The sequence below is a fragment of the Triplophysa rosa genome, linkage group LG19 (genome assembly GCF_024868665.1).
Source record: "Triplophysa rosa linkage group LG19, Trosa_1v2, whole genome shotgun sequence".
NCBI lineage: Eukaryota > Metazoa > Chordata > Actinopteri > Cypriniformes > Nemacheilidae > Triplophysa > Triplophysa rosa.
The window spans coordinates 13,018,864-13,045,577 of NC_079908.1; the positions used below are offsets into that span (position 1 = coordinate 13,018,864).

General features: G+C 37.1%; 4 protein-coding genes and 1 non-coding gene across 6 annotated transcripts in view; 2 read left to right on the forward strand and 3 right to left on the reverse strand.

Annotated features, from left to right (window-relative positions):
* Window positions 1-133: 133 nt before the first annotated feature.
* LOC130570824 (U6 spliceosomal RNA) lies at window positions 134-241 on the reverse strand. The gene has a single exon (XR_008965022.1). It is a non-coding gene; the product is annotated as a U6 spliceosomal RNA (small nuclear RNA).
* Window positions 242-591: 350 nt separating this feature from the next.
* skp2 (S-phase kinase-associated protein 2, E3 ubiquitin protein ligase) lies at window positions 592-7,297 on the forward strand. The gene is made up of 10 exons (XM_057360785.1): window positions 592-1,629; window positions 2,388-2,632; window positions 2,737-2,851; window positions 2,958-3,101; window positions 4,750-4,884; window positions 5,402-5,500; window positions 6,482-6,609; window positions 6,723-6,774; window positions 6,863-6,970; window positions 7,088-7,297. The coding sequence occupies exons 1-10, from the start codon at window positions 1,616-1,618 to the stop codon at window positions 7,287-7,289; spliced, it is 1,242 nt and encodes a 413-aa protein (XP_057216768.1). The 5' UTR covers window positions 592-1,615; the 3' UTR covers window positions 7,290-7,297.
* A 96-nt stretch (window positions 7,298-7,393) lies between these two features.
* nadk2 (NAD kinase 2, mitochondrial) lies at window positions 7,394-13,887 on the reverse strand. Of its 2 annotated transcripts, none has more exons than XM_057360783.1 (12): window positions 12,854-13,887; window positions 11,978-12,066; window positions 11,802-11,890; window positions 11,251-11,332; window positions 11,093-11,176; window positions 10,396-10,532; window positions 10,218-10,305; window positions 9,927-10,070; window positions 9,582-9,637; window positions 9,443-9,496; window positions 9,225-9,348; window positions 7,394-9,137 (listed from the first exon to the last, which is right to left on the reverse strand). In XM_057360783.1, the coding sequence occupies exons 1-12, from the start codon at window positions 13,091-13,093 to the stop codon at window positions 9,002-9,004; spliced, it is 1,323 nt and encodes a 440-aa protein (XP_057216766.1). In that variant the 5' UTR covers window positions 13,094-13,887; the 3' UTR covers window positions 7,394-9,001. The 2 variants fall into 2 exon arrangements, with proteins under 2 accessions (XP_057216766.1, XP_057216767.1); XM_057360784.1 differs by having other exon boundaries at window positions 7,396-9,137; window positions 9,927-10,022.
* Window positions 13,888-14,397: 510 nt separating this feature from the next.
* Window positions 14,398-21,241, forward strand: gdpd4b (glycerophosphodiester phosphodiesterase domain containing 4b). Its single transcript, XM_057360334.1, has 16 exons — window positions 14,398-14,626; window positions 14,955-15,155; window positions 15,383-15,486; window positions 15,735-15,828; window positions 16,000-16,059; window positions 16,132-16,230; window positions 16,323-16,416; window positions 16,599-16,744; window positions 17,550-17,632; window positions 17,749-17,899; window positions 18,221-18,445; window positions 19,049-19,206; window positions 19,660-19,807; window positions 19,907-19,989; window positions 20,474-20,553; window positions 20,658-21,241. Exons 2-16 carry the CDS (start codon window positions 14,973-14,975, stop codon window positions 20,732-20,734), a joined length of 1,785 nt encoding a protein of 594 aa, XP_057216317.1. The 5' UTR covers window positions 14,398-14,626; window positions 14,955-14,972; the 3' UTR covers window positions 20,735-21,241.
* Window positions 21,242-21,394: 153 nt separating this feature from the next.
* myo7ab (myosin VIIAb) overlaps window positions 21,395-26,714 on the reverse strand; it is a 30,895-nt gene continuing 25,575 nt past the window's right edge. Inside the window, exons 38-49 of the mRNA XM_057360335.1 lie at window positions 26,232-26,389; window positions 26,001-26,154; window positions 25,738-25,893; window positions 25,564-25,669; window positions 23,922-24,035; window positions 23,563-23,650; window positions 23,373-23,479; window positions 23,092-23,277; window positions 22,820-22,936; window positions 22,613-22,696; window positions 22,264-22,383; window positions 21,395-22,160 (exon numbers count right to left, since the gene is read on the reverse strand). Of these exons, the coding sequence (XP_057216318.1) occupies window positions 22,068-22,160; window positions 22,264-22,383; window positions 22,613-22,696; window positions 22,820-22,936; window positions 23,092-23,277; window positions 23,373-23,479; window positions 23,563-23,650; window positions 23,922-24,035; window positions 25,564-25,669; window positions 25,738-25,893; window positions 26,001-26,154; window positions 26,232-26,389 (1,483 nt within the window). The 3' untranslated portion in view covers window positions 21,395-22,067. The remainder of the gene's footprint in view (window positions 22,161-22,263; window positions 22,384-22,612; window positions 22,697-22,819; window positions 22,937-23,091; window positions 23,278-23,372; window positions 23,480-23,562; window positions 23,651-23,921; window positions 24,036-25,563; window positions 25,670-25,737; window positions 25,894-26,000; window positions 26,155-26,231; window positions 26,390-26,714) is intronic.

Consider the following 26,714-nt stretch of genomic DNA (forward strand, 5'->3'; position numbering starts at 1 on the left):
TGGTGTTATGCATGTAATTTTCACAGGGAGATTGCACTCAGCTGCCATCTAGTGGTAGTGTAATAGTACTGCATGTTTTTTCTGTAAATACATAATGAACATCAAAAAATTAATAAAATGTATGAATAAATAAACAAAATATGGACGCTTCACGATTTTGCGTGTCATCCTTGCGCCAGGGGCCATGCTAATCTTCTCTGTATCGTTCCAATTTTAGTATATGTGCTGCCGAAGCAAGCACGAACAAGGAGCTGGGACAGTGTATTTTTGTACCCTGAACCTCCAGATAGCTGTTTGATAGCTGGTAAGTGGACAAATGACTTATCTTGACTTATAGCATAGGTGACACTATGTCATAGTCACAACAATGAGCACTGTATACCTACAGAACCAATCATTTAATAAAGACAAAACCTACAGTTTCTTTACGTTAAAGCTGGTGTTCTTCTCAACTGCAGACCATATGCAAAAGAAGCTTCTCTCTGCTAGCTGGGATTGGACCTCTGAGTGTGACGTAGAGGACCCTTTGTTACATGTCCCGTACCATCCCCCAAGAGAGGCGTGAGACTTTCCCCCTGGGTAAAGGTAGGTTTTTCGTATTCGCAGAGGAGCACTGGGACCGGCACCAGGAAGATTTCACTGAAAACAAATGAGGCAGTGGACCCCCAGTGTTAGATATTTGGAACCGAAGGAAACTGTCGAAGGAAAACGTTGTGCTTTCTCTTCTGTCTATGTTGTTCTGCTTTTGTTTAGCCACTAGAGGCTTTTGGTCTGACTTCAAGATAAGTGCCGGCTTTTTACAACTCACTCCAGTGTTGTAAAATATAACAGTCCTATGTATAATATACTAGCAAAATATTTAAGTCTCTCCTCATTGTTCTACATTGCCAAACATATACAGTAGAATACATTGTTCTGTGTCTTAAAAGCTATTTGTAATCATTTTTGTCACACTACTTGCATTTTGTTTTGATCTGTGCAGAACTTGCCCCTAAAAGTTATTAAGTTACACATGTCTGTTGGTTTCTACACAACAGCTGTGAAACGTAAAGATCCTCTTTAGAAGCTTATAAAAATAATTGCATTGCCAGAAACAACCAATGCAATCAACACAACACAACAGGAAACTAGATGACAAATAATACAAAATTAAATATCTTACAAAAGTGAAATATTAACAAAGCTATATATTGTATCCAAGCAATGGAAAATAAGTTTAAAACTTGAAAAAAAATACTATTGTTTTGAATAATTGTTAATATTAATATTGAATAAAATGTTAATATTAAGATAAGGAATTAGTATAATAAATGCGGGAATAATTTGACTACAAAAGTCGAAAACTATTTTTTTTGAAGAATTTTGTAAAGAAATAATACCTAGGCTGTATAAACAAAGCAGGGTTGCTGTTAGTCCTCCACAGTAGAGGGCAGAAGTTCAATTCCTCATAACATGAGCAAAAGAATGCGTCACTTCCGGTGACCCACATTGCAGCCAATGAGCTCAGTGCAGCTGTACAGGCGGTAGAGAGGCAGTTTAAATGCTCTTTGCGCCAGTCTGTACTTACAGTAAGCTTTGCAAAGGTGAACATTGGTAATAATATCTGAAGGAAAAGATGTCAAGTGAAAGGTAAAGAGCTACTTTTTTTTATTAAACTTTGCATGGCAGTGCGTGCTTTTATTTTGCACATGTCCTGAATTTTGGTGACTTGTGTCTTGTCTTAACAAACGATTGGGTTCTCCCTCCACTTTGGTGTATTTCATATATTAAAGTCTCATAATTGTAAAACTTGCGTGAGATCACAGACTTACTTCTTGTAGTCTGACATTAAATCGGTTATTCACAGACCCGCACGATGGCGTTTTAATACGAAGTTAAGTTACTGTTTAACTCATTCTGTTGGCGCGCGCCATCGTTGCTTTTCTGTCCCGCGAGTTTATTTTTTCCAACTTAACATCTATTTTCTCATCCAGATCTCTTCCACACGTCTCTGTGATTTTACTAGTGCATAATATACCGTTTTGTTTTTTGACCAATTGGTAGATATTAATACTATTTTTAGCGCGGTTACATCAATGCCCGCCATTTGCCGAGAGCCAGATCGAATAACTTAACTAAGAATAAATAAACTCGCAAGATTAGTTCTCCTTCGACAACAAATAAGTCACATTTACAGTTTTTGTTGTCTTTGCATTCTCAAATATTGCATAACTTGAAGTTATGCTAGCTTGCCTTTATTTTAAGATTGTTGTGGGCTAGAATTGTGTTATGGGGTTGGAGGGCTCGATGTTGACAGTTAATATAAACTTAAGTTACCCTGTTATACTACAGTTTTTTCATAAACATGTAACAACGTCTAATTCTTGAGATTTAATGTCGTTATATAGGCCACTTAGAGAGCTCCCGTGTCTAAATGAGAATTTGGAGGGATCGGTCTTCAGGCCTTTGAGAAGCAAATGGAAACGCAGGCCCTCATGCGGCGGGGGGCTTGACACCGAAAACACCCCGCACGAGCTCATCCAGCAGTGGTCACCCCCCCACAAAAAGCCCGTGATTTCTGTAAAAGGGAAAGAAAACGAAGAAAATGTGTTTGTTCTTGGCAGACGTCCCAGAAAAAGGAGAGAATCATCAGGTTTGTAGGCAATACCCCATAGACTTAGATCTATTCTGTATGGTCAGAAAATGTAAAGATCTGTTTGAATTGAATTGAATTTTTTTGCAATTTTTCTACCTCAGCTGGCTTGTGTTGGGACAGTCTACCAGACGAGCTTCTGCTGGGGATCCTGTCTCGCCTCTCATTGCAAGAACTTCTTAGAACATCTCGGGTCTGCAAGCGCTGGCATCGTCTTGCGTAAGTTTTCAATGTCCACTTTTGGTTCCAAGTGAAGCTAGTAGATTATATAAATCTAGTAATCATACTTTCATCATCCAGTGCAGTAAACAAGCCGTGTTTGCAGGTTTGATGAATCTTTGTGGCAAAGTGTGGATTTGGTGGGAAAAGCTCAGTTAGACGGTGAGCTTGGACAGGTACTTTCAGCTGGAGTTTTGAGGCTGCGCTGTCCACACACTTGCATCGGCCAACCCGCTTTTAGAAGTACAAAGTGAGTAATGCATGCTTATGTAATACGGCATGTATAATGCATTACAGTGAGGGAAATAAGTATTTGATCCCCTGCTGATTTTGTAAATTTGCCTACTTACAAACAAATGAAGGGTCTATAATTTTTATGGTGGGTTTATTTTAACTGATAGACACAGAATATTAAAAAAAATCAGGGGAAAAAAATGTTATATAAAGGTTATAAATTGATTTGCATTTCAGTCAGTGAAATAAGTATTTGATCCCCAAGCAAAACATAACTTTGTACTTTGTGGAGAAACCCTTGTTGGCAAGCACAGAGGTCAGACATTTCTGATAGTTGGTCACCAGGTTTGCACATGTGTCCGGATACATTTAGTCCACTCCTCTGTCAATCTTTAAGGTTTCTTGGCTGTCGCTCAGCAAATTGGAGTTTTAGCCTCCTTCACAGAGGTTCTATAGGACTAGGGTCTAGAGACTGGCTAGGACATTTAATGTGCTTCTCCTTAAGCCACTATTTGGTTGTCTTGGCAATATGTTTTGCGTCTTTGTCATGTTAAAGGCTCATCCATGACCCATCTTCAGTGACCTAGTTAAGGGGAGGAGGTTCTCGTCCAAGATTTTACGGTACATGGGCCCGTCCCTCAGCCCCTCAATGCGGTGAAGTCATCCTGTATACCTGTAGCAGAGAAAAAGCCCTAAAGCAGAATGTTTCCAACACTGTGCTTCTCTGTAGACATGATGTTCTTGGGCTCATAGTCAGCATTTCTCTCCCTCCAAACACAGGAGTCCATTTTGGTCTCACAGCAGTGCCAGCACTTTCGCCAAAGCCTTTTCTGAATCATTTTTATGTTCATTGTCAAACTTAAGACGAGCCAGGCGGGCCTTCTTGGGCAGGAGGACCTTGCGGGTGCTTCAGGATTTCAGTCTACTGTGGCATAGCGTGTTACCAATGTGTTACCAATGTTTTGCTTGCTAACTGTGTTCCCAACTGTCTTGAAATCATTAACAGGCTTCTTCCGTGTAGTTCTGGGCTGATCTTTAACATTTCTCATGATCATCTTTACCCCATTGGGGAAATATTGCAGGGAGCTCCAGAACAAGGGCATTTGATAGTTATTTTGTATATCTTCTATTTCCAAATAATCACACCAACAGTCGTCTCCTTCTCACCAAGCTTCTGTCTGTAGCCTATTCAAGGTTTGTGCAGGTCTCCAATCTTGTCGCTGACATCCTTTAAAACCTCTTTGGTCTGGACCATGGTGTTGGAGAGGTTGAACTGGAAGATACAGATTCTGTTGGCAGGCATCTTTTATATACATAACAAGCTGATTTAGGAGTACTTTCTTAAAGTGACAGGACTAATCTGTGGTCCATATAGGCACATAATCAATCTGTGGAGCCAGAATTCTTGCTAGTTGGTAGGGGATCAAATACTTATTTCACTGACTGAAATGCAAATCAATTTATAACCTTTATATAACATTTTTTTCCCCTGATTTTTTTAAATATTCTGTGTCTATCAGTTAAAATAAACCCACCATAAAAATTATAGACCCTTCATTTGTTTGTAAGTAGGCAAACTTACAAAATCAGCAGGGGATCAAATACTTATTTCCCTCACTGTATGTGTGCGTTCTACTATTAAAACTTCTCTCATTTTTTAACAGACAACTTCGTGTCCAACATATGGATTTGTCAAGCTGCACGGTAGAAACCTCTGTTCTGGAACAAATTGTGTCTCGCTGCAGACATCTACATAATATTAGTCTTGAGGGCCTGGTGCTCTCTGACAACATTATTTGGTAAGTGATATCGTTTGTCAGGTCCTTTTGTATCCGCTTGTTAAGCCTGACGTCACGCACCACCATATATGGAAGGTCTAATGCCGTTTCCGGGTCCAAACACTCAATAAGATGCTATAGGCAAACAACAAAAAATGCTAATATACGCACATGGCGAGTTATAAAACAATTGGAAAACCGCGACCCTAACCTTTCTCTTCATACCAAAATCCCACATGGCCAGTCAGCGATTTAAATTTCATAATTTATTCAAATATTGATGTGGGAGATTCCGTGAACCTGGTGACTGTTGTGTATACTTTGAGTTAATACATGTTTCGACTAAATACGCAATATGAGTAAACGGTGCTCATAAACAGCTGTTTAAGCTGTAGACCCGGTTGAAATGAATAACGTTAGATGCTTGGACCCGAAAAGGTATTCCGTATGTCACCACTTAACAACCGAATAATGCTGTTGATGCATTAGTGGGGATTTATATTGAACATTGATCAATGTTTCAAATGATGCGCTGCAGCTATCTAGGTCAGAATACTGAGCTTGTCCGGCTGAACTTGTGTGGCTGTTCTGGTTTCTCTCCTGAATCTCTGGCTGAAATGCTGAAATCATGCAATCGGTAAGATGAACGTGGATTTAAGAACAATGGTGCCTCATTCATGAAACATTCGTAAATATATGTGTAAATTTTGAGTGATTTGCGCGTAAAACAGACCTTCCCGAAAACTTTCCTCCAGATTCACAAATACTTTGGAATTCATTACCATAAACACATTTCACTATCAAATCTCACGTTTACAATCACTCATAAATTCTCCGTATCTGCATTATAGCTACGCAAATTACGTATCTAGGAACGCTGGAATCCTCTGGACTTCATTCTCTGGTTTGGCAGCATTATTGCATAAATGCATAATAGGCTATAAGCTTACCAATAAATTAAACCGTGTCCAGGCAGCTGAAATAATACCTGGTGCTCTTCTGAAAATGACCAGCTGGTGGCGCCTAAGAGCGCTTTGGAAGCACTGCGCGTTTTTCCGGAGAAGCGATGATTGCTGTGATTTGGAATATCCGTGACAGTTACATGTTACTAGTGTCTTATTTTAAAGAATGTAACTGAATAGACCGTTATAAAAATGCAGTAACCAGTAATATTAACTTTTCCATTGTTGTGTATGATGGTTGGTCAATGTAGTGTTTGTCACGCCTCTCCTCCACTGACAGCTGTGCAAAAAGAACAGTGACGAGCTTTGCATTTTACCCAAAGTTAAAGAGTAAAAAATGAAAAAGACAGGGCAAAAGAACACGTGAAATATCATTTTGATTCACAGTGCATCAAAATGCATCAGTTTGTCTAAAAGAATACAACACGTTTGAATATTTTACACACCATTTACACGTGGTAAGGAGCAGGTGTAAATTTCTTTCGTACCAACTAACATTTAGAAAATACGAACAATTTCATCGTTCTGCTCGTGTTTCATGAATGAGGTCCGATAAATGTAATCTTGAGTCTTAATATTAAATGAGGAAATATTATTGAAGTCTTGTATCTAACAGTGTGGCAATAATTGATTTTAATTCTTCTGTTCTTTTGCAGACTTGAAGAAGTAAATGTATCATGGTGTGACTTCAGCAGTGTGCATGTTCAGGCCATTTCAAGCAATATTCTCTCCAGTGTCACTCAACTGAACATTAGTGGTTACAGACAGAACCTAACCATAGAAGGTGAAGAAACCATTGCTTTTAAAAGCCTTTGGTTTTGTTGGATTCCTGTTTAACTCAAAGTTAAATACATAAACATTTGAACATTTAAAAGAAAACCTTTTTTTTCTTTTTAGATGTCAAGGCTATAGTAGAAAGATGTCCTAACCTCACAAATCTAGATTTGAGGTAAGCTCATGAATTGCAAAGATGTCTGTAAATACGATGCTCAGTCGCACATTTCCAGAGAATAAATTTTGTTTTTGTTTTATTGCAGTGACAGCGTCCTTTTGACAATAGACAGTTTCCCAGTTCTGCAGCAGCTTTCCTCCCTTAGACATCTGGGACTGAGCCGTTGTTATCAGATTTACCCAGCTTCTCTCATGTAAGACAACTGTTGAATTCTGATAATGGAGCTAACCATGATCACATTTGATGTGGTATTATATTTGTATATGGTATTTGCATACAACATTAAAATGTTGTCTCTCTCCATTTGAAGTGACGTTGGAAAGTTTCCAAATTTGCAGACCCTGGAGGTCTTCGGGCTAATACAGGACAGCTATCTCCCCTTTCTGTGTAAAGGTCTTTCACACATACAGATGAACACACAACCTTTCTCTACTGTGGCACGTCCTACTGCAGCTACAAGGAAGGATCGCACTCTTTGGGGAATGCACTGCCGGCTTCAGTACAAACATTGATGTTTTTATTCCAAGACGATAACAGGGTTTAAAAAATGTTTTTATAATGGGTGATCAGTTTCTCCAAGAAAAATCAATTTACACAGTTAAAACAATTAATCACCACTGGTAAGTCACCCCCTCCTTTATTTAATACCTTGAGTATTGCTTGAGACAGCAACACAGCAATAGTATTGAAGATCCTGACAGTCTTGAATCAAGTGGCATTTTAGTCATTTACATTGCAGTGAAGGTAATATAATTCTTCACAAAATAAAAGGTGCATAGACAGACACAGGTTGTTATAATGTGAATTTATGTTTTTATATCTTAACTTGACCGCACATTAAATTGAGGTATTTTAGCTTTAAATGTTTTGGTACCAATAGATGTTACATTTGATAAATGGTAATTATTTGGTCAACTTGTGTGTTGCTTGAAAAGAAATTTAGAATCAAGATTTTGTTTTTGTATTAATGGTTTATGGTTGAATTCAAATGTAGCAACACATGAACCAGGTTCAAAAATGCTGAATCTTTATTCCATTTCATGACCAATGAGCATTAGAAAACTTGAATGTTGTAAATCTTGTCAAGAAAAATGTTTCATGAATTGTTTACATGGTTTTAATTGTAAATAAATGTATTGCATTTTATTTAAACCCATTCATTTCACATTTATACCTTTATGCTCTGGTATATGATGGTAAACCCACTGTTCAGAACAAAAAGGTGACCAGTGCTACTCAACTCAAAGGTTGCAGCAAACCACAATAGACATTTTAAGTAGCAAGAATATTGACAATCTAGTTCTATAAAGGTTTTTGGCATATTTTTAGTCACCTCCTGTACATTGTTTTTTTGACCTGTTAGAATTGGATCCCCACATCAATTAGTCCAAGCATGGACTTCAGAAACAACATCAAGCGTTGACAATTGAATATGCACTCCTGTACATATTTGGCACAACAGTGCTTCAAGAGCTCAAGTATAATAGACTCCAGTTCATGTACTTGTGCATAAATCTGAATTTCTATGCAAAAGAACCATCATGTTAAGGTACTTCACATTTATATGTCTAGTTATCATTGAGGATTTTGTAACTAGTTCTAGATTTCCACAGCTGACAATCTAATATTGGTGGTTCTAAGATGATATTTACAGTTCACCATCAAAATGAAAATTGTAATTTACTCACACTTATCATTTTAAGCATGATTTTCTTTCTCCTGCAAAACACAATGGATGATATTTTGGTAACCAAAAACGCTTAAGTCCCCATTGACTTCTATTGTATGGACACAAAACCAATGCGTGTCAATGCGGACAAACGGTTTTCTGTTACCAACATTTTTCAAAATATATTCTTCTGTTTTTTATAAAGACAGAAAGTCATGCAGGTTTGAAATTACAAGAGTGCATGTAAATAATGACAGAATTTTCATTTTGAAGATGAACTCTCCCTTTAACATGAGGACTGCCATCAAAGGGGTCATTTAACTAAGGACAGACTCCAGATGTGTGCAATCTAGATATATATATAGATCCATGCCAGTATTGGTACAAAAAAAGGATATCTTATTTGCAAACCCCATTAGCCATTAAAAATGAACCCACTGTCAGATCTGTATTTCAGCCCCAATGTCCATCTCAAAGTCTGGATTAAAGGACACAAAACTTAGTCCTCAATAAATATACATGCTCTTCGAGCAACAGTTAGATGCACCAGCGGATTTAATCCAGAATGACGGTTCGCAGCAGGTCCTCCTCATTTAAGAAGATTGTAGCAATGGCACCATCATTAAATTCAAAGGACGTCCCACCATCGACCACCATGCAGGCGTCCCAACACCTTGAGCGGATACAAACCCTATCCACAATAACCAGAATATTTGTATTAGTAGTGTTTAGTTAGTTCGGTTCAGATGGTAAATTAAAATGATTAAAAATCACTCACTTGTTTGCAAATCCTCTTTGTTGGCTACTGGAAAATACTCTGTTGACTATAGGCTCTCTAATACTGAAGAAAAGTTTGTCTTCTTCTGGACTGAAGATCAGAGACTCATTGTATGCTGCTGTGACTGAACACAAGATATCATTCATACTTTAAAATACTGTACTTAAATAAAACAATCGCTATATCACTAAACATAAGACATTGCGCTGTTAACTCACCACTCTCAATAAACTCTTGATTTAGAGGAAGATTCAAACCTGTTTTTGATTTACCTAAGACAGAAGACATTCATTGTACTTTTTTAAGTTTCAAAATGTGCCGTTGTACGTACTGTCTCCAATGCAAAATATTTCATACCTATTCTAAGAACGTCTTCCACAGCCTGCTCCACAAGTTTATTAATATTGTAGGACCTACATAAAAGCACAATAATTATTTGGTTACTTGGGCTAACTATAGCAGTTTACAACTGGTTTTCAAATATTCATTTTATGGACAATACGGACAACAATGCAGTCAAGCAATTTTACGGACAATAAGGAAAACAATGCAGTCAAGCACCTTTACTAAGTAAACTGCATGCTTTACATTTGAAAACTTTTTACACCCCATGCTTATTATTACAATTGCTTTTAAAGCCAGGTGTAACCAAGGCTTAGAAGTGTGATGAAGACGGCTCAGTCAAACGTTGCTCTGACGCACCAGGCTTTAGATCCGGTTCCAGTGCAAATGCTAAGTCCTGAGCTCTTCTGCTTATCCCACGGCCCGTCGTCAATAGAGATTTCATAGTACGAAGCCCTATGAAGCGAGAGGGTAAGATGGGGTTTGAAGGATTTATACTTCACCCTGTAGCAAACAGAGATTCACATGTAAGGGCAGACGGGGGGGATGCAAGGAGTGACGGAGGAAATGCGGTTGATGAGATGTTTGCAAAAATAAAATGCTGGTGAGTAGTTCCACAATGGTTTCACACCATCAAACCATATACAGTACCTGGAGGAAAGTGACTCCCCAATGAAGATCTCATTGAGCCCTCGGACGGGAAGCAGGTGAGGACCCGAGGGACTGTCATGTGACATACCTGTTTTAAAAGTATGACAGAGATGTAATATCTAGTAAGAATAGTTAAAACCTTAGGCTGAGAAAGCAAAGGGTTTGAGAGGTGGTGTACCACGCTGGGTGTCTGTGGTGATGCGGTGTGCTTTGCTGTGCTGCTCAAGGCTCAGCTGTAACTCGTGCAGGTCCACCGGAGTGGGGTTGATACCAGTGCCTTCCAGGTGCATCCGGATACGCTGTCGCCACTGCCACCTGGTGGAGAAATGGCAGTGGAAGATATGGAGGGTAAAATCATACAAACAAAAAACACTTTAAAAAGTCAGGTGTGTGGAATATGGGCAGGGCTTAGTAGCTCTAAAGAAGTAATAGAAACTATAATTCATATTTAGAACTTTACTTATAATGAATAATTCTACTATACAATTATATTGTTTTAGCTTAAGTTTTGTAATTTAATGGCTATAAAGGTTCAGTGCATTACTGTGTCAGGTACCAAATATAAGAATGAATAGTTTTAAGTGATTATACTTTTTAGTGGACAAAGCTAGTTTGAATGAGCCTTAATGGAGGATTTGGCTGTCTGAGCTGTCAAGCATCTCCCCTCTATCAGTTTTCATCCTGATTATAACCAATAATATGAGAACTTTTTCTAAGAACATCTAATTTGACCTGACTGCTAGTTGAGCAAAGGAAAAACTACTTCTGCCAAGTATTTCTTCAAGAGGTGTGGAAAATCAGCTTATAACAAATTGGATTAATTAGCCAATTGGATCAATGCTGACCATAAGCAGAATTAAATAAGAAAGACTCACCTGAACTCCCCCTTCCTGAGTTTTTGTAAGGCCTCAGAAAAGGTATGTGTATAGCGCACAGGTAAACACAGGTGACCTTCTGACCTTCATATACAAACGGTACACGTTAGATATATAGCAAACTAAAATGAAATAATTTAAGAGTTAGTTTGTATTACCTTTCTGGATCTGTATTGACTCCCAGGACAGGCTTGTTCTTGTCATACACTTTGCTGGCAACTAGTAGCATAGTACCATCACCTACAATGAAACAATTATGTTAATCTCACACAGTAGATCATAGATCAGCCATTTGCACAAAGCAATACATCTGCATAGGCATAAATCAGGAAACACTGCGATCATATGCAATGAAGAAACTAGGATCCTATAGGTCAAATATGCATTACCTTACCAGTCCTTTATGAACATTAGAAAACGATAATGATGAAATTACTTCATAGCGACGGAAATCACAAAGAGCAATTTCTAGCCAATAACATATTTTAGAACTACAACTTCTGAACTTATCTTTTAAAGAATGTATTTCCATGACTTGTATCTAGTTTTTACATGACTGTTGAAATTCTATAAATAGTAGAAATTAAAACCATAATTGATGTTCAAGACCAGTATTTACGTTTCATAAATTCGTACACCAGCTATTCCACAGAAGAACAAGCAAGCAGACAGATAAATGTACTTCAAATCTATACAAATGGAAACTTACCTCCAGCAGAGATGATGGCATCTGCCCATCTCACTGTGTCTTCATCATACTCTCCTCTTTTAACAACACGCACCTCAATCCCTTCTTTCCTATAAAGATGAAAACAGAACTGTTTGGTCATTCATGCTGTGCTTGAAAATGATTTGAAATACCGTTACATGTCTGAGCATTCTTACTGTAAACTATCCACAATTTGTCCAACATTGCATGTGTGTATATTGTGTCTCTCCAGAAGTCCACTGTAACTGGATCCTTTCAAAGCAAGCTATGGTAACAAGGTACAAACAGGTCATGAACAACATGTGCCATCATGTGAACTCGAACAATACATGGCACTTCTTAAAAGGATGGTTCACACAGTCGCTTGGACTCTGGACTTACTGAGGGGGACATTTGCACATTTTCCTTTCCTTGTTCCTTCTATAACTACCAACAGCACATATTTTACAGGCTCTTTTTGTTAAACAATACAAGAAAAGTGAGGAAGTGAAGGGCAGTCTAAACCAGATGACACATTCGTTGTTCCGTCCCCGCAATATAGTATGAGGAAACTAACTTTACAAAAATCAAGTCGTATAGAAATAAACCATATTTGTATTTTGATGTTAGATATAGATATCAATGTCATTATAAATACGAATCTAAGTATCTACTTAATATCTTTATTTAATCTAACTGTTATATCAAAAGGATCTGGAAATCTCTTTATGGAAACACTTTCGATTAATAGACCACGTGACCCAGAATTGTAAGCGAGGACCAATCACAGTTTAGTATGCAAATATTACAAAAACACACTTCACTTAAAATTTCTGACAAACAATATAAGGCTACCAGTATCAAGATGAGATATTTCTTAATATGTACAATGTTTATCATAACCAAAAGCACATATCTCAATGAAAGCTAAGCCTACACAATTGTGTTTAAAAGGCAAACATGGCTTTGTACCATTTTGAATGCATCACTGGCGTCACAAGTGCTGTAACAAGATTAACCGGTGCATCCAAAAATACTTTCAGATATTCAACTCTCAACAAATGTCTGCTTACCAACTGCTCGATATCCTCCTCCGACAGTCCCGCATATCGATATCTCTGCTGTTCAAACTCATAGCGCGTGGTCTTGGTCACGATCGCGACCTTCTCTGGTGTGAAACCACATTCAGCTTGCAAAGCAACTTTACGCACAGCGGTCTGATGAAAACGAACACGACTACAATAGTTCCCAGTAAAAACCGCCACTAATGGATTTCCATAGGAAAATGATTTCCTTAGAGCTCGGGATAGCATTATACTACCGATAAACACTTGGTAGGAAGACCAGAAAACAAAACAAGTTACGGCGATTCTTTTAAAACGAACCTGTCATGCAGTGTTTATTCGGTACTGTTTAGATAATGCATGACTGGCTTCACTAGATAAGGCTGACTAACCCCTCACCACAAATTGTGTCAACCTGTTGGATGTGCTTGGGAAAGTAGTGCGAAAATAAAATCTATGTAAAACCGTTATTAGATTGATTGTAACATCTACTAGAAAACACACTAGGCCGTTAAAAACGAGTTGCTGAGAACGGTATTCATGTAACGTTACAGACAGACCACCTGCTAACAATAGAAAGCAACTAATCTTTTTTCCTGAGCAAATAATAGGAGCAGTTCTGAGTGAATGTGATCTAACTCGCCGTGGCAAAGCAAGTTCTCGCTACTGGCTATCTAACGTTAGTGTTGGCAGCAAAGACGGTCAAGGTTTCGTGTACGACGCCCTTTCTAAGTTCACAGCCTGAGTTTACGTGAACAGCTAGCTGATTAACGTCACAGCTGTCAGCTTTAGCATGACAAACTGGCCACCAACTCTAACGTTACCTCTCCAAACGCCGTGACCAGTCACATCTCCGAGTAACTTTATCTGTCCTCAGACATATACACGACAGAGAAGGTACGTCTATGCGATCTACAAAAACCCGGGAATATAACGTACGCCTAAATGCAAAACTTCAAATAACAAACTTGTAGCTAATAAAAACATCAGATCCCACACTCACACATGCCGCCATCTTTAAAGCACGTAGCGCTGACTCGCTGTAGGTGGGCGTGGTTTTCACATAGCGCGTCAACGGGATTCGGTACCCATTCTCCACTGCCACCCAATGTCATGCTTGTATATTACACACCCAATAAACGAGCATCGCGGATGTAAATAAACAACACCAAAACATTAAGAACAAAATATTATAGTGTTACTTTTACGTTTCTGACGTTTTTAACGCTTTTATCGATTCAGTCTGTCGGAGGTGTTTTTCTAAACAAGCTTTGTGGCGTCTACAGTCTAATTTATAAAAAGTAAGAAAAGGCTACACTAAATTTGACTATTTAATTTTTAAACGTACACTATATTGGACATTTCCAACATAATATTCTCCACTACACAACACAGTGTTGCCCACAATTTCGCCCACTGTTCTGTTGAAGACAGATATCTGAGAAATCTAATTAAGATACATATAAGAAAACATATTTGATTAATGTTTAAACACAAAATAGGTCACCCTTTCACAAAAAACAATCCCTGTTGTAGATTCAAAAAATATTTATCACATTCGCCAACACAACCACACAAGAGCGCGCACATGCGTTCTCTCTCTCCAAAAAGAAAAATCTCGAGAGCTGAATACTTTTTCCAACATCTCATCAAAGCACAATAGCGCTGCGCATCGCTGCCAGCTGGCAGCAGGCCACAAGAAGCAGTGGAGGTATTTCCTTTCACTGGAAAAAGCGGACGGTCAGAGGCGCAGGCGAGACGGCGGTCGGCTTCAGTTGTTTGGTAACATTCTAGGCTGTTAACGTTACATTTGTCCTTACAAAACGTATTTTATTACTTTTGATGTTTTGTAATGCGATTATATAAAAGCGTACGGCTGGTGTGCACAAAAGTACCCAAATGTGCTTTTTATACCTTGAAGTGTTTAATTTATGTGTTTGGATTAACGTTTGTTACAGTTAATATGAGTTAACAAAAACAGGCTTCACTGTTGTTTGTGGTTTTGTAACGCTGTGTCCAGTGCTGTTTCATCATCATGCGTTTCAAACTACATATTTGACGAACGTACAGTACGAATAAATGTAATTATATGATATATATACAACGACAGGACCGTCATTCTCCCTCCATGGGCACAACACCGAGCAAACTACCCCAGCTAAAGTTGGGTAAGTTAAATTTGGTGCGCCAGCGTCTGCTACAACGTTATGAGCACGAGCCCTTCGTCTCGTGTCTCTCCGGACTCTACGGCTGTCAGTGGAAACGCAACCAGCGCACCCGCGCCCATCATGGACACTGCTGCTGCTCTAAGGTGCTTTCATTTTAACCCACGTTATTGTAGATGAACATAAGTCAAGCTAATAAACTCCAAATTCAATTAAACACTGTCAGAAAATGTACTTATAAGTTTTGTGTTTGTATGTGTCCCTTAAATGTCATGATTAACTAGTCAGGTCAAGTGATCAGGTTAATGATATTAAGCTTTGGCTTTGGATTACATAATGGCTTTAAAAGGCTTAATGCTGGTTAATCTTGCAGCTGGAATGTGGCAGTTTTGCGCTGATCGTTTTGACGTTTTGTGTCACTCTGGTGTTTCTCTACTTCTGGGGAGAAGTGCAGAATGACTACAATGACTTTAACTGGTTTGTGTTATACAAAAAGTTCCATTGATTCATAAGTGCATGAGTGTAAATGTATTTTTCTGTTTAGCAAAAAGACGAGTCAAAGTTGTTTTCTTTGGTAATTGTCAGCATGACATAGGCTACTTGAATAAGTTATTAAATAAGTATAGATCCCATTTTGGGATGCAAATTGTAATTTATTTAAAGAAACTTAAGCAACTTTAGATTTCATTAGACACACGGTAACATTTTTTTTGCATTGGTTCCAGGTTTAATTTTGGAAATCTGGGCTTCTGGTTTCCATGGTCCATGGTTTTGTTGATTCTTGCAGTTTGTCTATTCACCTATGTTGCTGTCCTTTTGGTATGTGTTAAAAGAGCAGTTACTTTCATTACTAGAGTTATTAGACTAGATTTAAAAATAAATATATTTTTTGTCAGTTTCTGCTTTTATAAAGCACAAGCCTGAAATGTTATAATAAAACAGCTGATATGGATCTTATGTTGTAGCTCATGTAAATGTTTTAATTCATAGCTGCTGGCGGTTTGTCTTCTTTCAGAAGGTCAGAGGTTATATTTACACTGGTGTCACAAGGTAACTTTGACCTCATACCTTAGATTTCCTAAATATCTTTAAGGTTTACAGACAGTATAACTCTCTTAATAGATCGGCATCTCGGTGACTTTGATTCTCTCCATTGTGGCCACATCTGTTCTCACAGATTTATGGAGGAAGGAGTGGCTCACTGTAGTTTTATCTTTCCAGGCAAGTAGACCCCTCACACACTTATATTGTACATGTAGATTTATAAGTACAGTATATTAAAAGTATCTCTGACTTTTTCATAATCCATTCAGGTAACTGCTCCATATCTACACATAGGTGGGGTAGCGTTAATGACTTTGTTATCTTGGCCCATAGCCTTTCATGTCTTCCGGATTAATTTGAGAGGTAAAACAAAGTTTAATCCCCTTTTGTCAAATACATTTTGCATAATATATTTCCCATATCTTGTAAAGGGAAAGATGACAAACAGCGGCTTGTTTCCACCACCCTGTTCTAATTCCTATGCAATTTATGTCACAGTAAGAGCATGTTTTTAATGTGAGTTGAAGTGTCTTTGTCTGTTGAAGTGCGACGGATGGCTATTGTGGTGCTGTATATAGTAGTTCTAATGGCTCTGTACCTGGTACCTCTGGGCATCCATTCCCCCTGCATTAAAGAGAGGAACAGTTTAGGGCCGGCTCCTGCATTAATTGGACACAGGGGAGCACCAATGGTACACTTCATTATTCTCTTCAAGAACTAACCTAAAATCAACAGTTTGCATTTGGTATGATACTGCTGTTGATTTTGTTCTGTATTCATTATGTTTATACAAATATTGTGAATATGTGGCAGTATGGATTATAAATAATTGATTAATGATGCATATTGATATTCTTATTTAGCTAATTTAATGCTAAAATTGATTTAATGCTTAATTTATCTAAATGCATGCTCATATAGTTTCATTATTATTGATGAATGATTATTGATTACTATTCATTATTATAGAGCCGTGGAAAAAATTAAGAGACCATTTCAAAATTATTTTGAGTTTTTCTAAATGTACTAAAATGATAATTTTCGTACTAACAATATTTCTCCCAAATTGTAAATCAAAATATTGTTTCTATTTGCATTTATTTGCAGAAAATGAAAACTGAAGAAACAGGTCAAAATAAAAAAAGATGCTCTGTATTTTTTCAAGCCTCAAATACGGCAAAAAAAAATTGTTAAAAAAAATTGTGATAACCTCGATTTTTATCACACTTTTCATGTGTCTTGTCATGCTGTCAGTCTTTCACATTGCTGTTGGATGACTTTGTCACTCCTGAGGTTTGATTTTGTTGAAATTCAACAGACACCAGACAGAAATGGGCACAAAACATCTAGAAATGCAGAATAAATTAAAATTTGGAGTTGTCTCTTAATTTTTATCTGTGGCTGTATTGCAATGCAAACCACCAGCTGGGAAGCACTAAAGATGTTAGAATGTTATATACAAAGTAAAAAGCAATGCCTCTGTTATTTTCTTTTAGCTTGCTCCTGAAAATACATACATGTCTTTTGAGAAGGCGGTGGCAGCTGGCAGCGATGGTTTAGAGACGGATGTCACCATCAGGTTACTTCTTGTACTCCAATGTTTTTTTTTTTGTGTGTTGTAAATGTATGTGTTTGTAATACATTTACTGTACATTACAAGTTTCCTCTGTAACACTGTTTTGTCTTTTGCGGTAGCTATGATGGAGTACCTTTTCTCATGCACGACAAGAACTTACGCAGGACAACCAATGTGAAGGAAGTATTCCCTAACTGGACAGACGTCTCACCTGCCATGTTTACTTGGAGGGAGTTGAAGAGTCTCAATGCAGGCTCTTGGTTTTTATCTGTAAGGCTGAGAGATACATAATGTCCTTCCAATGTCCCTCCACAACAAGGACACTGAAATAAAGGAGATCAAAACCTTTTTAGTTCACCTTAAAATGAATGTTCTGGCATTTACTCACCCTCGTTAAATATTAAATTGCAGAACGTTTCTTCCATTGAACACCGAAGGGTATAGTTTTAGCACAATGTCTAAGCCGCTCTCTTCCGTGCTATTCCATGTGCACCTTATTTCACATCTATGAGAGATATGAAGATTCAGTTTGGGGCTTACTATTTCTTTAATAATTTCTTTTAAACACTGGTTTCCTTGTTTTGTGCTCAGCAAGACCCCTTTGGAACAGCTTCTTCTCTGAGTGCAGATGAGCACATACAGGCTCAGAATCAGTCGGTATGCACACTGATGTCTTTTCTGGATTTGGCTGCTCAGCACGGGAAACTAGTGATATTTGATTTGTACCGGCCACCCAGGGGTCACCCTTATAGAGACGCCTGGATATCTCGCACCCTGGAAGTCATCCAGAATGAGTCATCTATTCATTCAAGTCAGGTGTGCCATTACATTCTCATGCAATTACATGTAAACATTCATACAGTATGCTATTAAATCTAAATCTATCTATATATATACTGTATGTATATTAAGAGTTTGTTTCCGTTTTTTATTGTTTTATTGTGTAAGTTAGCTGTATTTTTTAGTTATTATGGCTTAAATCAAAACAAACCAACTGTAGTTTGATTGATATTAATTGGACTGCACAATAAAAAAAATATATTATTGAATTTTTTTAAAAACGGAGTTCTCTCATCTTAGAAATAAACTCTTCATATATATATATATATATATATATATACTGTATATACAGTATATATATATAGTATTCTAACCCGTGTTTGGCATGCTGCGCGATCATGAAAGCTTATGCTATCCCTCCTCCTCCCCAGCGCCACCTGTAGAGATCTGCTAGGGGGCTCTACATTCTTGCAGCAGCCTTCCTTTGTTACTTTTGACTAAGCTAACATTGTTGTATTTTGCTCAGCAGCAGCGTAGCAGAGCTCGTCCTGCAAAATCAAGCTTATGGATATTTCATGCCCATGCCAATAAATGCTGGATGAAATCATCACTGACTGAACTATTGTTTATCTCACTCAGGTGTTGTGGTTGCCTTCTGAGCTCAGAGAGTTTGTGCACGACATCGATCCAATGTTACAGCAGACGTCAAATGACCAGGCAGCAGTGAAAGACCTTCAGCTTAGAAACATAGTCAAACTTAACATCCACTACAGCTCAATGTCAGAGAAAGATATCAGGTATTGTATAGGGAGATGATCCTTAATTACTCATTGTTGGATAAAGTTATTTTTAAGATACAGTAGTGGCAGAAAGTGATTTTGCGAAGGCATATTTGTATAATTTTTGCTTTTAATGCCCCTTCCAGTTAGATTAAATCATCAAAATTTGAGGAGTAAGGTACAAAATTGCAAGAAAGGCAAACTGTAGCATATTTAATATACAAAAATGCATAAAAAACTTAAAGCTCAAAGAAAATAAAACATAAATTGACCACAGTTTTATCAGTTATTAATATTTTGTTGACTTTGGCTCAATAAACTTTGTGCATGTTATGTGTTTTTTGGCCAAATCTGCTTAAAATCTTAACAAAGCTGAATTTCGGTTTTCACCAGGCGTGCAACAAACATACAAAACCTTTAATAATTATGTGTATCTAGTGTCTTCGATTATATGTGACTTTTTGGCCACAGAAATTACGCGGCTGCAAATATCAGCACCAACCTGTACGTGATCAGCGAGCCGTGGCTGTTTTCTCTTGCCTGGTGTGTGGGTGCTCGCTCTGTCACCACAAATGCTGTCCACATCCTCAAGAACCTACAGAGGCCTCTCTTACTGATGGTAAATGGCACACATCTGTCAGAACACGTCTGGCTGTCAAGGATTTGTTCCTGTCATTCATGATTTGTTTTCCTGTGTCTCTTGTTGTTTCTGTTCCAGACGCCAGATGAGTACAGGCTCATGTGGGCTCTTACTGACCTGACATCCCTTATTCTTATATTGATTATTTTTGTGTTTCACTGGTGAGTACACTCACAGAATTTATTAGCCTCATATTTCATACTTGATAGAAAAGTATATTTAGAATTGATATCTGAGACAAGATGTGTATAACATTTTTGCCTGTAAAATGAGGGGTGTTGGCCATTTTGTAGGGTCCAAATTCTTAGTACACAGTTTACACCCATAAGACGATCTGATTTATAGAGCATAACCAATGTATGTATTCACTATATGCTATTTTGGCCAAAACTCAACACAGATGCTTTTTATTTAACAATTTTTTGAGTCTTTCACATTTTTACTAATCATTAGATCATATATTAAAATAATAATAAGCTACCTCAATATAAATGTTGCCAACTGTTTTTGTTGTTGAAAAAACTGAATCTTGACTCACTAGTTTAGCAAACTGTGGCATTCTTCACATAAGTGAGTGATTTTGAACACAGCTTTTGATCCAAATCCTAACAGTGATACTCAATCTGTATCATGTTGTTTTTATAGGTGGAGAGAACGTGGTTTGGATCTCTGCGTGGGGAAGATTTCTGCACTTGAAAATGGGTCATTCATACAATTCAGGACAGGTAATAAACATTGAATCTCTTAAAAACCTCTTAAGAAGAGGAACTGATAATTACAGAATCTTAATCTTTAATACCATTATTGTGATTCATCTTTCCATTAACAGAGATAAATGAGGTGTGGTCTCTATCCAACACGAGTGCCTCTGAGAAGCAAGGAACATCGCTTGCAGGCACCTGGTGAAGCCTAATGGTTGATATTTAACCCTGAATCTTTAAACCTCTTACCTCTAACTGATGTTCAGTTATTTAACTTAACATTGAGCAGGTCACAAACATGTTATCTGAGCAGCATCGTTGTAGATGTTGCTAAGATTGATGAAAACGATTCTTTTTTAAACTTCTTTATATTATCATTCCACTATAAGAAAATTCTCAATGTCAAGTTTAAATAGATATTTGTTGCTGAAATTGTTATTATCTTTATTCAAATGAGTGGATTTAGTGCTTTTACGTTTCATAAATGATAGTATTAAAATCCATTTCATGGTTTTGACTGAATCATTAACTCTAATAAGAAACTAAGTGGTCATAAATCATATTGGGCTAATGGTCTATTTTACTCTAGCTAACGATTGTTCATCTCAACATGCTTAACTCAAACAGATAAAATGTTTAAATAAAAGATATAGCTATTTATTTTTCTTCAAAATACTGTTACACAATGCACTTTACATTAGCAATGCCATAAGAAAAAAGGTTAAACAAATAACACTTACAGTACTGTACATTCTAACAAGTTGAATAAATAATTTAAACAAAGTCTTAATTCAATAATTATATTATTGTTTATAATATTATATTAAGTTTATAAAATGCATTTAAAAATGGTCTTCATTTGGTAAATCATTTATGAAGATTAAATATTGTGAAATTATATTTAGCAAAAACCCAATAAGCATTCTAATAGACCAAATCAAATGTTATACTATTAAATATACTATAAATACTAATAAAGTGACATTTATGTGCCAATAAGTTCAAATTCAAACAGAAATTGTCCGCTTGAAAATGACCTAAATGTATACTGTGACAAAGATCAATATAAAGTAGTCTTTGAAGTAGCAAAATCAAATATTGAAACATTTTAAAAACATTCTGATCTGATGTATTTAATTGGCAAAATGAGATGTCAGAATTATCCAGACATACAGTAAAACAATTCACCAGAAACCCCTAAATCAGGTCTGATTCAGGACTGATCATTATAATTAAACATGTTCTTCATTGACGTTAAATGTTGCTATAATAGAAATTAAAACTCATAAATTACAATTAAGGCTGCAGTATGAACAAGTCATAATACTACAAAGATTCAGTTTATCATCATTTTTAAATCTTGTTTCTAGGAAATTGTGAAAACTTCTCTGTAGTAAAACTCTGCTCAGTCTGTAGGACCTGTGTCCAATAAATATTCCAGTTCTCTATAAATCCTGCATGAATTACTACGGTATTGAAAGAATACATGCATAGGATTTTTGTACAGTAAATAAACAGTGTACCACAGAAAGTCTCTTCTACTTGCTGCTTCCATGTGAACTGCGCTGCTTGGTCATAGTCGTCAACATCTGACTGATGTAAGAGGTGAGAAGATCATCCATCTTATATCCCTTTAATCAATGGATACAATCCTGTTTAGTTTTTTCTACCACATAGTATGATTTCAAATATATTATAAAAGGGTAAAAATTGATTTTTTTTAAAGTGATTTACCAGTGATGTTTCACACAGCAGCTTGCTTCCTCTAACCAGGTTACCAATGGTTATATGAAAATAGGTATGTCCACTACTCCAGTTGGAGATTTTTGTGAAAGGATGTGTCCCCAAAATGTCCTGCAGTCAGATTAGTAAAAACCATCGAAACAAAGTTTCCAAATTTACAAAAGCATCAATAATAATATCAAAATATCAACTAAATGTAAATCAAAAAAGTGAAGAATGCTTTCCCCGTGTTTCAGTATTTATGTTACAGCTAATTTAAAAGCTATCAATAAGGTTAGAATAAAATATCATGTGCTTTAGCTACATTATTTTGTCAATCTCAACATTGTGAGCAGTGTACCTTTGTCTTGGGGTCAATGAGAGTAACACCAAGCTTGTTGATTGCTATCAAGAGGACGTCTGGGAAATTTGGATCTGTGGATTGCTGTGAGACAATGTCAGAGATGGTATACTTGAAAAATAAACCACACTTCAGTGTTTTGAACAAAATTTTAAATATGAATAAAAGACATGATTTTTTTACTAAGTTACATTGTGACAAACTTGCCTTGACTTCAAAAAAGGCAGATCCAAAAGTAGGCCAGTTGTAAATGATTTCTAGAAACATAAGTTTTGCTTCCTCTCGAGATTTGCCAGCATGTTTATTGAAGTATGTGATAATGGCCTGTGATAGACAAAAACAGATACATTCACAGCAACAACAATTTCCATCTACTGTATAAATAAATCAACTCTGTAGACAACACACTTATATATAGAATGGCAACATCATAACAGTAATTCTGTTTAGGACTGAACTAACTGGTCCCGATCACTCACCCGTTTCCAATCGTCGGGCGAGAGCTGTCGTATCAGGTCCTGAGGAACCAACTCTTTCAGCATCTTGGAGAGGTTGGATAACTGTGTTTTGTCCTCTTCAAACCTCACCCTGTAAATTAAAGCAGCCAGCTGGAACGCCTCTTCAAGAGAGCACTTGTGATAGCCACGCAGGTACTTCGGGAGCTCCTAAAGAAGGATTCGAAACGTGCATAACAAACATAAAATGTTAAGATTGTTAAATTTGACCATGTATTTATGAGTTCAATAAGACAGTTTTCCACCTGGAAGTAATGGAAGATGGAATCAGCCATGGGATCTTTTCCTGGTACAGTATTGGTCCATAGTTTTTTCATGAAGAACACCTGGTAGGTCAGTGAAGGCACTGTGCCTACAGAATGAAGAGAATTGTGAGCATCTCATGTTTTGTATTATCTGGTGCTAAATATCTTAGGATAAAATGAATATTATCACCATCTGTCACAGCTCTGGCTTTTTTGATCCAGTCTGTCAGATGTCGAACAAAGTCAAAGAAGAAATCTCCTTCGGGCACACTGATCACCTGCATCAGAAGATCAAAACTCATAAGTTTCACTTCACTAACTGTAGTACTTACACATCAAACAATAGGCTTTACATCAGTATACAAAAATACACTACATGGCATTTGTTTTCCCAAACTTACAGAAATCAAAATACTCCAAGAACCCAATACTTGCGCTGATATTAAAAAGAGTTATTCAGTGTGTCAGTATGCTTTGTTGTTACTGGATAAAGATTTTTTTCCATCTGAAGAGCCATTTACCTCTAACAACCCACAAAGGTCTACTCACTTTGTCAGATATTTTGACAAACAAACTGAATCCCTCAGAGGACTGAAGCATCATCCTGCCGGCGATGTTCAGACAGAAATCTTTGGCTTTTGTGCTTGATTCAACTTCAAAAGCCTGTGGATAAAAACAAGTGGGTTATTGAAGAAACGCATTGTATCAGATGCCAGTTAGTGAGCAATGGAGGAACGTCTAACAGCACAGTTTTTTACACTTCTTTTCTGTAAATTCTAGACACTTGCAATACATTAAAACAACACTGAAAATACACTCTGAAGTGTGTGTGGTAATAATAACTGGCTATATTTTTCAAACTATATCATTCAGAATTGTGTTAACCCCTCACAATTCAGCTTTAACTAGATTATATATTCTGTATAATATTGCACTATTGCATCCTGTGTCTGTCCCATACAGTAATTTTATTCTTTACTATAACTAAGAAAACTGCACAGGGCAAATTTCTGCTGTATTTAAGACAGAAAATGAATCTCCAGAGTCTATTCACACTTCACTTCTCTTATGCTGTTTTTCGCAATAGCACTACATAACAGAAGATTCAAATGAGGTCAGAGCACAACAGGGCATTCGCACAGCTTTATCATGCATAAATAAACAGCCGGCATCCGAGAGAGAGTGTGAGAGAGAAATAGAGAGCGAGAGAGACTGAACATTATCCTCACAGCATACAGATAACAGATGGACATCCAGCAGAAATCTGATAGACTCCTCCCTTGGAAACCAACTGTAATTGTAACTGTAACTGAAATTTTGACCTAGTCATTGTATTCCAATAACAATAAATTGGGAGTTGAGACTTCACGCCTTAAAATGAAAGTTATCTCACTGACACAATGCTGTTTTGTTTTTCACACAAATCAATCATATGACCTCAAAAATGTCTGCAGATTTTCACCTTGTGAGATTCACAGAAGAAATAAGTCATTCAGGTTTGGCACAACATGTAAACAATTACACATTTTTTTACTGTTCCTTAAATGGACCTTTTCCACGTCTCCGGGTTTCTCAGCAGCGGAAGTCGTCATAGTTGCGTAAACTTCTATAGCGTTGAATTGGAGACTACCACAAATATATTCTTTGCATTCTCATTTGCTCCAATAGCAAAAAAAGAAAAACTCAACGATAGTGTTTTCGCTACATTTCAACAAAATAAAAAAATATTTTTTACGGCAGTCAAAAGAGAGAATGACATCAAATTTACTGACTTCCATAGACGCTGTATAAGTAACACCCTCGCATTAGAGTTAACAATTTTTTTGTAATTTGATGCAAAGGTAATATAATACTAAGTATAGTGTTGTACACGTATACATTTACGATGCTGATGACCATTGAATGCATCATCACAGGCTTATGAAAAAGACCCATATCGTTGCTGTTGGACCGAAACCTCTTGTCTATATTTTTTAAGTGTTTTTTTCATACATTTTTACTATTGGTCACTCTTCATGTTTGTGTGTTGGTTTTGCAAATATTTAGCCAATAAAAAGTATTAAATGAAGCTTGGCACATTGACAACACAGTGTTTCATTATTTATCACAGTATATTCATCATTTCCTGTAAATTGGCATTTTTGGAGATACAAGGTTTCAGTTTTTGGAGATACAAGGTTTAAAGTCCCACCTCATCCGTGTCATCAGGAAAGTACACTTTGTGAAAGATCTGAGTGGTTTTGTGCTGAATGGCATCCACTTCTACAAGGTGAGGCGGATACTTCCTGGAACCATTTCTGTAAAGGAAAGAATGTTTTTAGTGAATGTCAAATGAAAGCTATGTGTTTGCATGTGTCGAAGTTACCGTAAGGCTTTTTGCAGTCTCTGCATGCAGTCTGGGGCTACAGGATGATGCTTTTTAGATTGCAGGAACTTTTGGACATGAGGAAACAGCATGTTGCTGGGAGGAAAGAGTCCGGTGCATAACCAGAGCAGCTCCCAACCCTTTTCCTCACTGTACCTGAATACATTATACATAAAACTAAAGTCAACAAGCTCTTTTGTAATTTTTAGATTCATATTAGAGGCAATAATAATTAAGGATCAATTTCCCTATCTGTAGCATACTTCAGATGATTCTCAGTCAGTTGCTTGATGATCTGGCAGAAGATCTCGTCCTTTAGCGGCTCGGCCTTCAGAGCTTCCTCAAAGATCTGATCGGTGAGCTCATTGACCGAACGACTTCTCTTGGAGGGATAGTCGCCCATGTACTTCATGATCGGTGCAATGGAGTCAAGGGTCAAACGTAGTGTTCTACAGCTAGACATTCAACTCAAATGTTAGTGCTGACAAGGATATCAATGAAGGCCTGGCAAGCCTCCTGCGAGAGCTCTTCATGGCTGAGTACTTTCTTCAGCAAAGGTTGTTTGAGAGGTTCTCTGGTACAGCACCACAGTTTATCTTTCCCTCTGCCTTTAGTCATTATCACACGACTTAATGTACTCTTGCCAGGAGGTCTAGAGAACAGAATGTGATTATTTTAGCCTGTATTATGATGTGGGCAACTAAATAAAACGACAGAAGTGTTTGGTCTCTGATACCAACTCAGTGTGTGCATTCAAGTTTATTTAATCTTTGAATGTGTTTGATTAAATTATGAAATTTGGATAACACTTAAAGTAATTGTCTAGGAAATAATCATGATAATGGCGATTAATTGTCGGCTTTAACAATGATTATAATTACATTATTTGTGTGCTTCCTCCAATCAAAAAAGTAAAATATTATTATTTATTTAATTTAACCCTTTGTAAATTCTCACTTGCAGTATAATAGTAATAT

Coding starts and splice junctions, on each gene's coding strand:
- gdpd4b (XM_057360334.1), top strand. CDS start 14,973: ATGGGCACAACACCGAGCAAACTACCCCAGCTAAAGTTGGGTAAGTTA. Junction 16,231..16,322: donor CTGTAGTTTTATCTTTCCAG/GCAAGTAGACCC, acceptor TAATCCATTCAG/GTAACTGCTCCATATCTACA. Junction 17,633..17,748: donor GAGACGGATGTCACCATCAG/GTTACTTCTTGT, acceptor CTTTTGCGGTAG/CTATGATGGAGTACCTTTTC.
- skp2 (XM_057360785.1), top strand. Junction 6,610..6,722: donor ACAGAACCTAACCATAGAAG/GTGAAGAAACCA, acceptor TTTTCTTTTTAG/ATGTCAAGGCTATAGTAGAA. Junction 6,971..7,087: donor ATTTACCCAGCTTCTCTCAT/GTAAGACAACTG, acceptor CTCCATTTGAAG/TGACGTTGGAAAGTTTCCAA.
- nadk2 (XM_057360783.1), bottom strand. CDS start 13,093: ATGCTATCCCGAGCTCTAAGGAAATCATTTTCCTATGGAAATCCATTA. Junction 11,891..11,977: donor CAAATTGTGGATAGTTTACA/GTAAGAATGCTC, acceptor TCATCTTTATAG/GAAAGAAGGGATTGAGGTGC. Junction 9,349..9,442: donor TCAAGAGTTTATTGAGAGTG/GTGAGTTAACAG, acceptor TCTTGTGTTCAG/TCACAGCAGCATACAATGAG.